General features: G+C 40.1%; 1 protein-coding gene across 1 annotated transcript in view; it reads left to right on the forward strand.

The window, feature by feature from the left end:
- nbas (NBAS subunit of NRZ tethering complex) overlaps window positions 1–18766 on the forward strand; it is a 143665-nt gene that overhangs the window by 74803 nt on the left and 50096 nt on the right. Inside the window, exons 41-44 of the mRNA XM_069514751.1 lie at window positions 102–239; window positions 10408–10631; window positions 10824–10934; window positions 16088–16338. Coding sequence (XP_069370852.1) covers window positions 102–239; window positions 10408–10631; window positions 10824–10934; window positions 16088–16338 — 724 coding nt within the window. The remainder of the gene's footprint in view (window positions 1–101; window positions 240–10407; window positions 10632–10823; window positions 10935–16087; window positions 16339–18766) is intronic.

Consider the following 18766-nt stretch of genomic DNA (forward strand, 5'->3'; position numbering starts at 1 on the left):
CATTTAATACTTGCCTCACATTTTCGTCCATCACAGCAAAGTGTATATTCAGATCATGACAGCATCTCTGATACTTCTCTTCTTATATTTGTCATATTCAGGTGTTGGATGCAAACAAGTGCTTTGAGAAACAGTGTCACTCTGCCTTGTCGCTCCAGCTGGCGGCTTACTACTACTCCCTGCAGATCTACTCCCGCCTTAAGCCCTGCCTCAAAGACAAGAACCACACTCTGTACCAGGTTAGTGTGTGTGGGTGTGTGGGTGGATGGGTGGGTGGATGGGTGGGCGAAAGGAGGAGCTGGGTATCATGAATTTGAATCTTTCTGGTCACTTCAACCCTGATGCCCAGGCTGTGAGCATCTCATGTTGAGTGTGGCAGGTAAACTGTGTGCACACAATATGTTGGGCTTTCTTTTCAATGTGTTGAAATGTGTGACCTCTAAATTCTAGAGCTAATTAAACAAGCACAAAGTAAACTTCAAGTACTATTCAGTATAACAGTTTATTAAGCAATGAGAGCGCAGGCCAGCAGAAGAGCGGGCCTAATGTGCGTCTGCCCGAATCCTGAAGCATCAGTGACCACAATAAACATCCAGCAACGGTTTCGTGGCAAAATGTACATAGCAGAAACTCACAGCAATGAAAAAACCTCTTAACAACTTAAACCAACCAGCTAACTTTTTACCTGAAGAGAGTGATGAAGTTGCTTCATCATCCATGGTTCAACTTCTTCAGGCGCTGGCTGCAGGGATGGTAAGAGACATAAACACTGCTGCCGCATCTCCTTGTGCAAGATGTGTTTACCTGGACACCTTTGCATTTCACATGCTGCATGTGCATCAACTCGACTCGACTCAACACTGAACTTTTAACTTTTGAATCCACCTCACATGTTATTTGAAGACTGTTATATTCCCTTTCTTACAAAATTATGAAAATAATAAGCAGAGAGGACAGGAACTGGCAAAGAGAATTTATGAGTAAGAAGAAGAGGAAGGAAAGTGCTGGCAAAAGATTGGCTGCATCGTGATTGGAGGAGAATAAAGAGAAGAAATGGCTCTGACCTTTTCCTTGAGTGGACTGTGGCTCTCGTAGATTTTAGCCCAGGTGGAAGGAGGGGAAGTGAAATGTTGAAATAAAAGAACAGAAGAGGGAAAGAGGTCAGCAGAAGAAGTGGATAAGTGCTTCCCAGTTGACATTCAAGGTCAGGACTGTGCACAATAACATGTACTGTACTTGTTCTCAACATTGCACACATCCCCACACACTCTGACACATCACATCCTAAATGCAGCAATCAGTCCCCACGTCCATTACTTTAATATATATTCAGCTTTTGTCCTTTGCTCTATAATTTGGCATTTGTACCTCCTTTTTGCTGATTTCCTCCTTTTTTTATCTCTAATTTTCTTTGAGTTCTTTTTACTTTTCAATGTGCTCTACTGCAGTGAGTGCTTGTTATCGTTCTGTTCCAGGTCTTGCCTTCACTCAGCTCTTAATGATGAGTTAGTGGCAACTTTTACTCTCACACGATAGACGCAGGAGGGAAGAAAACCTTTCAACCCTGAATTTTTTTTCTCTTTCTCTCCTCCGCTATGTCCCTCTCCTTTCCTCATTTTTTTTCTCTGTCAGTCGGGTTTAAAGAATTGCTTTGTTGGCATGCCAGTTCTGTTTTTAAGTGTCTCCCTGCTACTTCTTCCTGTCTACATTATGTTGCTTTTCCTCCTATCATTCAGCCCTCCACTCTGTTTATAGTCTTTCCCCCCCCCCATAGGCCTGTCTCGCCCTTGTCGAATCTCGGGACTCTCCCTCCACAATCCTATCTTGACTGTGCATGCTTTATACATTTCTCTTGTGCCCTCTTTTGCACTCTCGCTTTCTCTTATCTTTTGAGGGCACGCATTGTACGGCGTGTGATATTTAATTTCAGATATGTAGGAATTTTGTGTGTGTGCTTGGTTTGGATTGTACGTTAGGTTAGCAGGAAAAAAAACATGACAGATACATAAACAATTAGTACTTTTTACACCTTTGTACAATATGTGCAGGTTGCCTCATTTGCACTTGACTGTTTGGTAACGCCTTTGCATGCTTCAGTCTAAGATCTGTTTTCATGTGACTGCGTGTGGTTGTATTGTGTGAGTGTGTGTTTGTGTGTGTGTGTTGTGGTGTGTCAAACTGTCTCAGAGCGTTTCCCGCTCTCCACTTGAATAGCAGTGTGTCTCAATAACTCTCACGCTCTTTCAATTCTCTTGTCACTATCGCATAATTTCATACCCAAGCAGTAACAAACCAAACATTCAAGCCGCTGAAGTCATTCAGTCGCAAATAGGAACAGAACCCTCGGAGGGTGTCCTCGAGGTGTTGATGTGTTTTTGAAACCTCAATCATCAAGACTCTTTCCTCGCTATTTAGTAGGTAAGAAATGTTTTGGAACTAAAGCTAGATCTGTGAAACATACGGTGAAAGAAACAGTTAGATTTAAGACATTTTTGGCACATGTAGTTAGTTCTATAACATAAAATGTTTGTAACACGCAGTTAAAGTCTAAATAAACATATCCATATCAGATCTACTTCAGTTAAGCTGTTAATAATCTAAATGTACATACAGTCGTACATAAGCATTCTTATCATAAACAGCAACCAACAACCAATAATGTCCTCATAGCATCATCATAAATGAGTATACAGGGAACACAGTGAGCTCCTAAACAGACAGTTTTTCATTAGTGAAGCACATGTGAAATTTACATAGCAGGGTGCAGCTTAATCATCCAGTACTTTTAATTAGCTTAGGACGAATGACCTGTCATTTTACAAATGCCACATAGCCTGTTGAAAATATAAAGGAAATTAAAGGAAATTGCTCCATAAGCTCTTACCCTCTCTCCATAAACTCTTACCCTACCTACCCCTTACAATCAATCAAGCTTTCCCAAATTTCACACACTCATAGATATTAGTCCCCTAAATTTGCCTGATTTTTCTTTCATCAAGATGCATGAATGATTCCCTGGCAAATCAGTAAGAATGTCAAAAAACACCCTCTCTCAAGGTTAAAGAAGTCCTGGATCTGCCCCTTGATCTGGATCTGCTCCAACAATTTAGTTTCCTCCCTGACTCTTATCACATCCTTCCACTAAGTTTCTAGGTTATCTGCTCAGTAGTTTTCGTGTATTCTGTCTGACTTACAAACGTAGATGAAAACATAACCCCCATGTAGGAGTATTATTATAGGAATGGAGTGGCCAGCTGAACTTAGATAACAGGAAATGTTGTCTTGACCCTGGGATCAATTGTGCACTACACTTGCGGTAATACTTGTCAGCTAATCTGAAAACAATATACCGATGTGTAAAATGTATCATGTAGCACATTAGTTAACTTTATTGATCCCTGTGGATAAATTTGCCCTCTGGTTTTGACCCCTCCTTCTTCACCTATTTAACAGCAGTGGGTAGCAACAATACAGCCCCGGGAGCACTTCAGGTTTTGAGGCCAGTATTTGACTGAGGGGAGTGACCCCAGAAACACACAGAACTTACATGCATACATATGTATACGTATGTATGTATTTTAGACCGTGAAAGAAACCCCACACGGAAAAAACAAAGCTCTTATGTTATATAAATGTAAAGGTAAAATTATCGCCAAATCTGTTTGTTGGAAATCTATCACATTCATAAAATGTTACTGCCACTGGATGCTTGAATATCCTTCGGGATCAATAAAGTATCTTTCTATCTATCTAAAATAACATGTATGATATAATACAATCATATAACAATCACAGTACAGACATTGATTTGCCGTCCACTAACATATTACAGATTTTCCTTTGTGTTCATGTTGTTTTTTACTTGCATTTCTCGCCGTGTCCCCATGTACCAGCTTTCATTTGTGAGTACAGCTTTATAATAACCAATACATGTAATGGCCAAAAATGATAAAGCCTGAGTTGCTCATAGAAAAGCTTTCAGTGGAGTGCATGCCTCTGCCAAGGCCGAAGAACCCCACTAGTCAGTCAAGCTCTTATAAAATGAAAAAGGAAGTAGTCTGATAATCTGCACCAAATTGTACAAATTTATAGATCTTAACAAACATAAATGTTTTGTACATCGAGGATCCACACACTGATGAACAGCATATAACTAAAAATTCCTGGATTTGGTCCTTTAACCTGACCGACACCATAATTTGATGGATTCTTCCTTGGCTCCTGCTTCTTCACACATTAATTTTGGTGCAAATCAGTACTTTTTGCCCAAACCTTGCTGGAAAATAAACAAACACCAACCAAAAACAAAATCCCTAACCTCTGAGATTGAGGTTAAAAAACTGGATTAAGGCTCCATCCTTACCTCTTTCCCTCTGCTCCCCTTTAATAATTCAGACACCTTTAGTATGTTTGCCCCAATCATTAAAGATCATTCTTACACAAGAATGGCATGCACCCAGTACAGCATATACCTCGGCTAAGGCCCAACTCAATCAAGCTGCACCAAATTCACACACTCATAGATATCAGTTCTCTATTAATTATTCAATGTCAAATGTCAAAACATCTCACAAGATAAAAAGTTCCTAGATTCGCCCCTTTGTCACAAATCCGTGCCAAGATTTAATGTCGAATTCTTCTACCAAAGTTTGTAGAAAGCTGTTAATTAGTTTTTGTGTAATGACAAACAACAAACCAATAAACAAACAAACAGGGACATGGAAACATATCCTCCTAAGCAGAGGAAATAATTGATTAGTCTGAAAGGTTTGCAATTATGCAGGTCTGCCATCATATTCTACGTATTAATGCTCAACCCTTTTAATCTAGGGATATATTTCTTTTCTAATTTTAATATACTGCTCTTTCAACTCAAATGCGGTCTCACGATCTTGTGTTACCCAAAGGCAAAGAGGTCTACAACACTCAGCCCTCTGCTTCTAGAAGATTCTGTTTCCCACCATTGACTTTCAAGGTCTTAAACTGTTACTCTCCCATCCGATTACACCTCCGAGGCATGACGGAGCAGCATCAGGCTCAGTGACATGGAGGCTGGGTTTTCCATTATTCCCCGAGGCATAATGAGCCGATTTCCACTCGCTCGCATTGAAAGTTTTCATTATACAGGGCTGAAGTGCCTGTTTGCGAAATAGAGGCGCTCTTTACCATAATTGTACGCTGGTGGTGTTCACACGATGCTGCGCGTATCGGCCATGTTTATTTAAAGGGCTACGGTTTGTTTACCTGTACTTGTCATAATTTTTAATGTGTGAGATTTACCCTTGATTGTGTTTGTGTGTGAGAGTCTGTGAGATAATTGTGTTAAGCATGATTTAGCTCTGAATTTGCAGCAACGTGCTGACTAAAGAGATTGAGATTTTCCGCTCAACCATTTATCTTCGCCTGCGATCAAGTATTGATTGCTCACACACACACACACACACACACACACACACACACACACACACACACACACACACACACACACACACACACATGCCTTTGAATTGTACACAGTTGTGCCATAGACACGCAAAGCAAGACCTCAGAGTTATTCATGCTTAAAACTGCTTAGTTCCCAGAATATCTCATTACAACATTTTGTTCTGTAATAAAAGACCACAGTTCGTTGTTAGGTGCTGTACTCGCAATTCACACACTTAAATGGAGTCTGTGAATTGGAAAGAGTTTATTAAGGACACATGTTTCTACCTGACAGCACTCTGACAGTGTGGACACAGTTTTCCAGCATAATAAATCACAAAATTTACCACAGCCCTCAGCAGATACACACTGTATTAGTACCAAACATAAAAGCAATTTTCATAGTAGCAGAGAGACCACTTAATAAAACAGCAATTTTCTTACATGCAGTGACAATTTACCCTTCCTGTGGTCAGCGCTGATTCTTTGCAAAGTCTCCATTTTCGAGATTCGAGTTGCCGGTGCCGGGATCTGACAGTGCAGGTCGCCGGACCTGCAAGCCGGCTCCCTGTCGTCAAAATGACGGGAAAAATGAGTATAGACTGAATGACTTCTCTTCCCTCTTTTTGAACAAATTGTACACTTATACAAATTTCACCCGTGTACCACAATCATTAGTAGTCTACACTTTACCCACAGGAGCACTGTGGAGTAGAGCAGCAGCAGAAAGGGCCCTATTATACAAATACGCACTCTAAATGCACTGTAGCAGTTGACTGGGAACGTTCGGGACTAAGTAGCCTCAAAAGCTTTGATTTCGATGCACTGCTTTGACTGTGCTGGGTTACTCCTGCTCCTCTTGTTTGTATCTTTGCAGTCTTCTTGCGTCTTGCTTGTGATCATTCTCCTCCATGGTGCGCCGTGACCCACGCTGCAGCCGAGCCAGTTGATGGAGAGATGATTACATACATACATACATACATACATAGAGTACACACAATTTGATGAATTAATGTTAATGAGGCCACAGACTGTATAGCTAAGTGTCGGGGCAGACTAAACACAACTCATTAAGATCATTACTAGCTAACTCGTTCTTCTGTGACCTCTGTGTGATCCTTACCACGCAAAGTGTGTGTGTGTGTGTGTGTGTGTGTGTGTGATATTGAATGATCTAAACCCTTACCTTAATATGATGCACCCTGTAACTGGGGGTTGGTTTGTATGTTTTAAAATAAAGAAATGTTGATCATATGCTACTTTAATGATTATAAATATAGACATGGGCTTCATATGCATTTAGATTGCTAGACTGATGAGAGTGTAGAGCAACACTCCAATTTATGATTATTGTAGCCACTCAAAAAATGATCTCATCTCTGAATTAACCTATAACATGTTCATATAGATCTTTCTTGGTATTAAAATTGTACAGAGTACTTGCCTGTGCAGTTAGTAGAAGGGTAGTAGAAGGGACATTATATACAGTATGATATAATTTTAAGACTTTGTTAAACACAATAAGGAAATTAACTGGCTCAAAGTGCTAACATAACAATATTTATTTCACGTCTTTACCCAACCATCTAGGGAAAGAAGCAAAGGGATTTCTAAAGGGTGCAGAGACTGAACCGTGATAACATGGGAAATCAAGGCTGAAAATGAGAGAACAAGCATGACTGAACTGATTTGAAACCAAGATGTAGACTTTTTTCTTTTTTTCCTCTCAAGCAGCATCACAGGAAAGAAAGGAGCAAAGATAAAAAGAGCCTGTGGCAGCAGTGGAACAGCTGAAGGGGGAGTTGGAGGAAGTTGGCTTCCTCCCAGCGATGTAACATCACACACTACGTTATGCAATTATACTTTTTATGCAGTTTATACATTTGTCGTTTTGAAGAAAGACTAGAAATGTCTCTTGGAGATGCTTTGAAACTAAATAAGCAAGAAATTAGATAAGGCGAAGAATAAACGAGGAATTAGCGTTGTCTGTGCTTAATTTTCCTGAAAACTGGGATTGCAAAGAATCCTTATTAGCGTGAGAACAGACTCTAAGTTCCATGAGGGAGGGCAGGTTAAATAATAAAGAAAAACTAGTGTATGGACAGGAAGGAAGGACAAAGTACTGCAGATGAATGACGGAGAAAGAGAAGGCAAACAGAATTTCATCATGAAAGCCTTATTTCAATAAAGTTCTTCAAACACGGGCCTGTCCATCACAGCTCCAGCACACTTTCTTCTCGCTCCCTGTGTTCTCCCTTTTGTGTCATTCTTCCTTGTCTGAAGATGGCGTCCAAAATGGTGCAAGCATTATCAATTACCATCCTCCTTTTTTCCCCTCTCTTTCCCATTATTTTCTTCCTCCCATCTCCGGGCGTATCCTCCCACCCACCCCCAACTTCTTGTCACTTCCTCTCTACACTTTTAATGTTCTCTCCTTTCTACCTTATCTCCTCTTCACTTTCTTCTCCCCCATGTCCTGCTTTTTGAATTTTGGATCTTCCACCACGACTGCCAGTATGGCCACAGCAGGAACAGTCTTACAGGGACACACACACACACACCTCTGTTCTCAATCGCACACTTTTCCAGAAGCCATAATTACCTTATGCAAATAAGATCAACAAATAAACCGTCACATCCTGCTGGGCGACAGCGTTTAAGATGCCAAAAACCAAATTCAGGAGCTCATTTAATGAGAACAGAGGTGATGAAAGAGATACAATATTTACCCTCAGTCTCACAAATTATTCCAATGTCTTATTCCCCATCGGCCCGAATTACGGTAGCAATCAAGATTCTTTATACAATTAATTATTATGTTATTTTGAGTGTAAGTAAAAGGGTGCATTCTGAATTGCCTAATTTGATTGAGGTGCAAGTGTCAGTGTTTTCCTGGAAACAATTTGCTTCATTAGTTGCTCACAGCAAAGCAGATGAAGACATGCATGCTGTTTGTATCTCAATGTTTGACATAGATAAATGGTGTCTTATGATAACGGAGGTTTTTATTTGGTCAAACCTTGTCATGCATCTTCTGTGTTGCTTTATTGTTAACATTTGCTGGAAAGTGAAGCCAATGTGGAAATTCCTCAAACCTCTAAAATTATGGCGATTCCACAGGTTACAAAAAGTCAGTTTCTGTTGTATATGAGAAAATGACTCAACCTTACACCATTTTTAGAGTTTTAGTCAATGTTAATTTGTAAATGATGGTACCATTTAGAGTAAAATAGATGATACCTTGTAATTGACATCCAATAGGTTCAAGTGGGCATGCAGTGTCTCTCAGTCTGGCTTAATCCCTGCTCCTCCTAACATGGTTTCTTCTGGTTCCAATAATCCAAGATAGCACTGACCAAAATGCCAAACGCAAGGCTCCAGTCCACAAACCAATGGGTGACATCACAGTGGTTGCCTCTTGTTTGATTAGAGCAGCAGATGACAGCAATTTAGGGTAAAAATATATAGAGAGGCAGAGGGAGTTTGTATGTAAGATCCTGCTTCTTGAATACTAAGTTTATTTTCCATCCACTGTGACTTAAATTAATCATAACAAATGAATTCATAATGGAAAAAGTAATAACCAATCTTTATTGCAGTTCAGGTTGGTTTATCAACAGTCTCAACAGTTACACAGTATAGTCTATTGTGTAATGGTGGCCCATCAGGAAGCTGCGTTTTGTGCAGCATAGGATTTGTTTTTTATAGTAGGAGTGACCTCTGGGACAAAGCTGAGTGGTGGCACTGGTTCCAGTCCAATGAAGAGATTGTAATGTCTTTCAAATGAATATGAGTTTTCAGTGTGATACAGTTTGTCTATCATGCTCACAAAAGCTTTTCCATCATTTGGGGTCTTGCTCCCTCTTTTTTGATAATGTATTCCTGTTGTGCCCTTTTCTTCTGCTATGATCTAATGGCACTCGACTCAGTGTCACCAATTGTTCACCTCAATGCCGAACTCTAAATATTTGCATACCAACAGTGGATGGGAGCACATTTTAAATTTCTTTAGCAGATATCACAGTGTCCCTCTTTCCTACATCGACCTTGCATATTGAGCTTGTGCAATTTTCATATCGTAATAAAGATTCTTCCTAACCTTTAAGAGTGTATTCTAAAAAGGAAAGTGATATTTAGAAGTTCAATTTTGAGACTATAAACAAATATATTTCAGCTTTTTCTTGACATTATTATTTTCTTTCTGATCTATTACTGCAAATTAGTCTTAACTTCATGGTGATTCATGAGAAGGCGGAAATTAGCATAAATCATAGATATGTGGTGTCAGTAGAAGATTTTGGATTGAGGATTTTATTTTATTTTTTTACGTGATTTTAACAAGAAGTACAGAAATAAAAGCAGTTGTACCACATCAGTAACACAGTAGGAAGAGGAAGACTTCAGGCAACCTTTATTGGCAAATTGCACTTAATAAATGGGCTTAATGTTTGCTGTACATAGGCTAAGTGGAGTACGTTTTAAAGCTGGCAAGAATTTTAAAGGTTCAGTGTAAAAGATTTAAGGTGATTTATTGTTGACAAGATTTACAACTGTGATTTAATTCGCATTTACTATCTGAAACTAGGAGTTAATGTATTTTCGTGAGCTTAGAATTACAGCAGGTCCCTCCCACAGAGCCCACCATTTGGCATACTGGCATCTAAAGAGGGCTTTTCCTCTTCTTTACATCACCTGAAGGCCACCAAATTCTCCTAAATGCTTGGAAAGGCAGGGGTATTCTGTGGTACTTTAAGTGGTCAGATCAGTAGCCATCATGTTTATTCACCTATGGCAAAGGGGCCAGATCTACTAGTCCACTTTTTTTATTTGCTTTTATTCAGAGGGAGTGGGGCGTGATAATCATTCTAAGGATTACCACATTCTGCTCTTAGCACAGTATCCATCCAATATCCCTCGAAATAACCCAAGCATGAAATAACCCATTGTGTGTAAACAGGAGAATTATATTCCACTTTTTCACAGGCTGACCCCAAGGAGCTGATTCGATTGGTGACGCAGCACGTGTCTGCTTACTCGAGTTGGCCGGAGGATCTGCAGAAGTTGATAGGTCAGCTGCATGTGTACAACGAGCGTCTTACTGACTTCACCCAGGCCCAGTTGTTGCAGGGGCTGGGCCGCGGCGTAGACGTCCAGCGCTTCAGCTCAGACTCCGACTACAAGAAGGAAACCATTCTTGGCCTAACAGAGTAAGCAGGGAAGGGACTGAACTGCACCGTTATTACCATGTTTCCTAATTTGAATTATTAACCTTTGCAATTTGACATAATCATTCCTACAGTCTGTCTGTGCTTGAGTCATTTTTTACAACACACATTTTTGAAATCTAATCTTTTTTTTTCCTCCTTTCTGCTTGTGTGTGGTTGTCTGTATTTGTTTAGGACTCTGGATGACAGCGTGTACAGAATCGCTCTGTCTCTGGCTAAGCGCTACAGTGTGCCTCTGTGGGAGGTCTACATGACTCACCTTGAGTTCCTCTTTACAGATAGCTGGTAAATGCAATCACACACATGCAAATACAACACTTTCACATTAGCTCTCTCACATTGTTCCCATCTCATTTCCCTCATCTGTGTCATTCACATTGCTTTTGTCATTGCATCAGTTTGAATTATTTTGCCCCTCTAATGATGTTTTGGGAAATAAATATGTGTGGCTCATGACTATATGTATTTCCATCCCTGTAATGATCTGTCATGCTTATGCACACACAATAATCCCTAAGTTAAATGAAAGAATAGGAAATTTAAGGCCACTTTCCAGTTGAGTTACAACTAAACATGGCTCGTAAGCACAGTAAATCAAGAGTGTGTGTGTGTGTGTGTGTGTGTGTGTGTGTGTGTGTGTGTGTGTGTTGAAGAGAGAGGGAATGTAAGTGTGTCTATAATTTATTTGTCCTCTGACTTCATACCCATGGGATCTGACTAGCTCTGCACCTTTCCTTGTTTTAATAGAATTCCTTTTCAGCGCTTTCAATATGTGTGTGTAAGTGTATGAACACGTGTGTGTGAATCTGTGATAAATATCCCCCTGTCACATTCTGATATAGGGAAATGGTTTATGGACTTCTCTTAACGATAAATTAAAAAACCTAGCCCCTCAGAAGACCCTACCATGTTTTGTGTGTGTGTGTGTGTGTGTGTGTGTGTGTGTGTGTGTGTGTGTGTGTGTGTGTGTGTGTGTGTGAGAGAGAGTACAAGAGAGATTTTTGTCCAAATTCTCAAGAGTGTGACAAATGCACAAAGAATATTCATAACAATATCTTGCATCTAAAATATGCATATTGATTTAACACATGGCTGGACGCAATGACTGATATAAATTGAGTAGACGGTGGAAAACTGCAGACAGAGGCACAGGTGCAAGATGGAATTTAGACTTTCATTGATCCCTTCAGGAAACTGTTCTCACACACACACACACAAATGCGTCCTTGTAGTTCTGATGCCACTGTGGATATCTGCACCACTTGTAATAATACGGTGGAAGGGTGATAAATGAGAAAATGAATAAATGTGCAGTATTTGTGAAGAAATGAATGGAAAGAGCTGCTGAGCTTTCAGCACTGAGCTTTACAAACACACAGGATGGAGGGAAAGGTCATTAGGGAGAGAGAAATAACCCTAGAATCAGTGAGTGCAAGGAGGGAGGGGCAGATAAATGGAGGAAGTAGAGATGGATGATAGAGCCGGAGTGTCCCTGCACCACTGTTAACACAGAAGAGATGCTTTGGAGGAATCAATGCACTGCTAAACACCGCCATCGTCAGCTAGCCCATTAGGGACATGAATTTCAGCAAGTAATGACATTTTAATGACCCCTATTAAAACCATTTAAATAACTTGTCCAACACAGAAAGCTGAAGATGTGTTCTCAGAAGTCACCTGTCAATTCGCTTGTAGCATATATGTGTTTTTTAAGCTTTTTCTTTAAGCACGATCATTTTTATGTATTTAGTTTGGTTTCAACTGTTGCAAACTCAAATAACATGTGAGCGGAAAATCAGTTTTCTCCAAGTGAAAACTGCATGCTACTATCTTGCAAAACGAATGCTTGCAAAGTTTCCTCCAAAATATCACCATTAAACGCAAATTTTTACATAACATCACTGATACTCGTCTTGCTGGAGTTGTTATTGATTTATTTTGGTTGAATGAAATGAACCGTGGATGACCTCAGGCTGCACACACAGATAATGTAGTTTATTATGTCCCGAATATTTTAAAAATATATTAAGTCTGAATATTTTGAAATTCAGCTTCTCTCTCTTTCTGTTGCTGCAGTTTCACCATAGGTGTTATTTCACAGTAAGGGAGCGATTGTTGATTTTATCAGGTGATCTCTATAAATGAGTTTAGACGTGTGCATGAGGATTGTGACATGCTACGAGCTGTCACCTTAGAGCATTCTACATTTAATAATCTGGAATATTTCTCTCAAATGAAGGAACTGTATCGTGCGTCTTGCTGTGTGCTTATTTGAGTGTGCATAGCATGCTAATGAGCTTCCCTGGAGGAAAAAATATATATTTGTAGCATTCAGTGTGAATGTGGCTCATGCTGCTGCTACACACAGGTTGACTACAGTTCATGTGTTCAGCTACAGTCGTGCTGTTATTTAGGGATTATTGATGTGCTGTGACCATGACCTTGAATGTGACTGTAAGCATGCTGCCTGGAGTCATGGTGGAGAACCACCAAGAGTAGGACCTGAACTGACAAATATAATTGCATAACCTTTGATTGAGTAATGGTTTCACTTGTACAAAAACTGTATTTCTGACTGACTTGAAACGGGGACTACTTCAGACACGTCATGCCAAATACATGGTTCATGGGCAATTAGGGTTGACATCTCAGACAATGCAATCAGGCCATTTCCACCACCTGCTTCTCTTTTATCCTGCTGTCACCCTGCTGGTGCTTTTGTGATAGAATGGGAATATGAATATTCGTTTCCAGCCTGAAAGGCAGGGGAAAAAATAACTACATATATTTAGCCGTGCGAGCAGAAGGGCTCTATGTGCAGCAATATCAGGTCTGTTGGTCACTATTAATCTAAATACCATCACCTTGTGTCTTTTGTCCAAATACCTACAAAACTAACTAATCCCATCGGTGTTAATTTCACTTGCGTAAGCATTATTATAGGTTTTATGGCCCGTCACTTTTCTATTTTGACTCATATTTTGTTGATGCAGCAGGGACTTGTTTTAGCAAAAATATTGATTATTTATTTAATGTTGATTTGTGTGTGATTGTAATCACACATGTTTAATTGGGTAAAATCTTAGTTAATTGTCCTGTTTTGATATTATTAACAATGGGGACTGGCAGAATAAAGCCTGACAATCAGCTGTGCACATCTGACCTGCTGAAAAGAAATTAAATGTGCGTGCATTGGTCGAAAGCGCTTTTCTTAGTCTTGGCTACCAATCAAAACACTTTACTCTACAAGGCTCATTCACACACATATAGCACTTCTATCACACAGTAGCTACCAGGGCAATTTGGCATTCAACGTCTTGCCCAAGGACACTTTGGCATGCAGACTGGAGGAGCCAGGGATCAAACCACCAACCCTCTGCTCAGTGGACGACCCACTCTACTGAGCTGCCCGTGCCCTGAACTCTCCCATACAAATGCACTTTTGCACCCCCTGGACTGTAATTTGTAAACAAATTAGCAGCACAGATCATAAAAGAGGAATAATAAAAAAATACAGCTTGCATCAATTCTAACAACAATGATGTACTGAATAATCATCAGTGCTCTCCCAGAGTTTTATTCTAGTTGTCTGATTACCATGGTAATTAAATAGGCCTCAGAATTTAAGAATATTATAAGCTTGATGCTCAGACCTGACAGAAGTGACAAAGAAACACAATGTGGTAATGTGATACGGGGAAGAAGGGAGAGGACGTGCATGGAGAATACTGATTAAATTGGTTCCTCACTTCGGCTTTTTGAAAAATAAAAAGATTGTAATGAGAAGCTCTGACATTAGAGCCTCACGAATGCAACCGAAACGGAGCAGGAAACTGTGAGAGAGAAATACCACCAAGTGAGCAGCATCAGCACAGGAAGCGTGCACTAGACTCATAATACAACTATCAGGGACGGAGATGCCGAACAAAAAGATGCTGAAATCCACGAAGAAAGAAGAGAGGAGGTGCTTGCAACCTGAGCAAAGAGAGTCGCAAAACATTATTTTGAAAGAGATGAGGATACGCAGGCGTGTGTTTTCATGCCTGTGTGCACTCCTTACCCTCCTCAAACAGCCGTTATACCATTGTTCTCTTGCCTTTCAGTTACTTTGGAGCTAATGTGATTAAAAAGTGAAACATCAAACCTTGACTGGGGTCTCAGGCCTCCTGTTTGTTGTGCACTTAGCAGTCGGTTGTTGTGTTGACTCAAGTCTTATTGGAGCCCCTGTTGTGAGGGTGATTAATGCTATTTACATTATCGAGCCCATTGTCAGCTGCTGCACGCCTGCCCCTCTGTCTATACTTTCTTCATTAGCCAGCTGATGGAGTGCCCAGAGGAAACATTGTCCTCTTTGATGTCGTCCAGTTCCCACAGATAAACTGACTCGCACGTTACCGCGCTCGCAGACAAGCCGCCGATCGCTCTGAGCACCGCGGCAGCTGCCAACAGCTAGCCTCTCCTCGCCTTTGCCTCTAAATTCTTTGCATCGTTCCATGTTTCAATTGTTGTCTTTGCAGATCTTTATTTTGTTTGTGTTCTTTTTCATTTGGCCTCTCTTGCTCAGGCCACCTGCTGCTGTTGACTTTTAGTTCTGTGGTGTAACACATATTTTTTATTTTATGAAAGGCAAAGCAGTGCACAAGCTGTACAAAACCTGAACGAATTGCTGAATAGGTTTCCGCGCAGATCTCTTCCACTCTATGAACTCAGTATTTCACCCTCATCTTCACCGCCTTACTGATTCTCTTATATTTTTCTCTGTCGCTCTCTCTCATTTTTTCTTCTTTCTCAATTTTGCCATTTTCATATCAGAGCTGACCAAGTTCTTCAACGTTTTCTCAAGAGTAATCTATAAAATCCTCAACCTTTTTTGGAGGGACTGTATCTTTGGTGATAAGCTTGGAGATTGCTGTGCTGTTTTTTTTTGCACAGCAGTTTCCATAAAGCACCACCAAATATTCTCCAGTGCTGTTTTCTTCTCCCTTTGATGGTTGAGGAAATTTGTTTTTTCGTCAGTGGTGCTGTTTTGTCTTATCTTTTTCAGGCCTGGTGGCTGCTGCTTCTAATGTGTACAACTTAGATCTTCACATGTTTTTCTATCAAACAAACTGTTTCTGATGCCAGAATCTTAAAGTTTTTCACAACCGGTAAAACCAGACGATATTTTCTGCAGAGAGGACGTATCTCACACAGCAGGTGTTTACAGCAGCAAATGTAAAAAAGTTCTCAAAGCTTTGAATACAGGATAGACCAGGTTATTATTGTCTTTATTGGTATCAAAACATTTTGTATTATTACTGCACTTTCCATTTGAAATTGCCAAATACATTAATTGACATAAACTAATTATTTTATCTATTTTTCTTTATTTTTCTTCCTTCCTACCTTCCGTCATTCCTATACCTCTCTTCCTCTTTCTTTCTTTCTTTCTCCCCCAGCCTTTCTACCAAGGATATTGAATCCCGGAGCGAGTCCCTTCGTCTCTTTGACACTTTGAAGACTAACCCTCAGGCATTCTACGGCCACATGACCAAGTACGTTCTGCCGACTGTGGAGGGAACCGACCTCGGCCGCTTGCTCTACTACTACACCCTCCTGGACACTGCAGGCTGTGAGCCTCACGTCACGACCACCATCAAGCCAGACTCCCATGTCAAAATGCTCAAGAAGCTTCGAGCTGTCGCCAATGGTGAGATTCTTGTACTTTTTATTTCTGTGCAATTGTGATGCAGATGGTGTAGCTGCTTCATAACCAGAGGGCAGAGTGCGAGAAGAACAAAAGGCAGGAATAGTATGTCTGTATCACAAAAAATGTGGCCAATGTGTAAAGAGAAATAAGCTTTACAAATGTGTACAATCATTGCTCGCAACTGAGTGTTCAAATCCACACACATACAGTTTGCCAGCCAATTTGTGCATATATAAAGCAGTGTCACAAACTGAATATAATAAATATATTTCTCACAGATTTTTTACTTTAACTGATCTAATTAATGTTCGGCATAGACGCACACAGATTCACAAATGCATGTTGTGTGCTGGGGCATCTGGGTTTTCAGTGAATTTGTATATCTAATTTTGGAAAAGATGGTTGTCTAAATGGACAGAGTTGTTAGTTATTCTGCTTATAGTCATATAGACAGACAGACAGATGTTTACATAAAACGATGACTAATAATGATGTGGATGTAATATTTGCTTTAAAAATGCATAATTGTCTCTGTGAGTCAGAAGGAAAACATTTCCAAAAGCTTATACTATTTAGTTTGAACTCAATTAGACCGCGAGTAACAGAACTGACAATGGCCCTAATTTGTCAGACAACCGTGTGTGTCTGAGAAGTGAGAAGCATTTAAAAAAAAAAAAAAAGCAGTCAGATTTGAAGAATTAATGCAACTCTAATATTGGTGGGAAATCAGCCTGAAGACTTTAATGTCAAGAAATCAATCCCCAATGACATGATTGATGACTCACAGACAAATGCTGATGTCCCCTCTGGCCGGTCGATAACCTCTGAGCCACAGATTGTCATGTAGAGTTTAAAAATACAACAGCTGCTGTTTTGCTGCTTGATAAAACAAGCAAATATTCTTACATTTTTCTCTTGAAACACATGAAATACTCGTAATGATTTTCTTTTATCTTGACCTCGTCTTGTCTTTTGATCTCACTGTTCCTCTTTTGCTCCACCAAATCTCCTGTAAAAAAATTCTAAAATTGAAAACGCGATTAAAAAAGACAAATATTCACTTTCCCTATAAACGCAATGATAAATCCACCCCTGTGCTTCCGCTCAATATGCACATCGATCTCCTGAAACGACGGTGTCACAGTGAGATGCTGCTTCCGCTCAAATTTCCGAGGCTGAACCCGCTCCAAGGACATCATGTCCAGGTTGCAGCGTGTCAGCGTGCTTAAACTTTGTTGTGTACAGGTGGAGGTGGTGTCACCTCTCTGTGAAGTTCAGTAAAGGTCAGCTGGGTGTCAGCTGTGTTTTCACGCCTCACTTCTTCCTGCTGCTCCAAATAACACCACAGCTTTTACCGGTGACACATGTCTCTGTTAAACACCCCTCAGACATACACACACCTGTGAGACATCCACTTCAAGATGCTTTTTTTTCTACATAAACCAACAAAAAGTGGAATTGGCTTTAAACTCACACTGCCACTGCTGCATTTCAGTTTCACTCACATCACTGCTGTACATAAGCAAAGTGTTTGTCAAGCCCCAGATACTTTTTACCCACAATTCTTCTTGATTTGTTTTTTTTTCAAAAGAGTGGTTCTTCGATTTCAGACAGTTAAACAAAAGAAGCTATGGGCTGAACAGCTGATTGCAGGATTTGTCAGCTGTTGCGAGCTAGGAATTTAGGCTAACTAAAGTTTTTTTGTTACGGTAAATAAATGACCTGGATTGTTCTTATAATGTTGTTTATTTGTGCGAGTGTTATAAGTTATATAACGGTTTGGTTGCTAGCTTGCACACCTGTTGATAGTTTTAAACAGTTTCACTATTTTGATTTTAAAGGTTCAGTGTGTAGAATCTAGTGACATCTAGTGGTGAAGTTGCATGTTGCAGCTGAACACCCCTCACCTCACCCTCCTCTTCTAAACATAAAAGAGAATCTGTAGCAACCTTCAGTTGTCATAAAAACTCAAGAGGTTTTTAGTTTGTCCAGTCAGAGCTACTGTAAAAAACATGGTGGCCTCCGTAAAGAGGACCCGCTCCAGATGTAAATAGGGCACATCCCTGATCACTGCTGCATAGACTCTGGCTCCATATGCACAAGATGGCAGTGTTTGTATTCAGGATATTTTGGCTTCATTTCTGAATAGTGCGTGTCCCTCTTTGTGTGTACAAGGGTTCACAAGGGTTTTTTACAGAGTGTAATCTGAAACACCACATACTACTAGAGTGTTGATGATGTATTCATAGGCATTGGATGTAGAGCTTTGTAACTAAGTTAGCTAGTTTTTCCATTGCCCATTCAATAAAATAATAATAAAAAAATAAACAAATGATTTAAGCCTTTGCCGAAACAAAACTATTACTGTTGAATTTTTGGCTGTGGCAGGACAAGCTTATATGTATCTCTCGTACTACAGCCACATGCA

Source organism: Paralichthys olivaceus, chromosome 19 (assembly GCF_024713975.1).
Source record: "Paralichthys olivaceus isolate ysfri-2021 chromosome 19, ASM2471397v2, whole genome shotgun sequence".
NCBI classification, from domain to species: Eukaryota; Metazoa; Chordata; class Actinopteri; order Pleuronectiformes; family Paralichthyidae; genus Paralichthys; species Paralichthys olivaceus.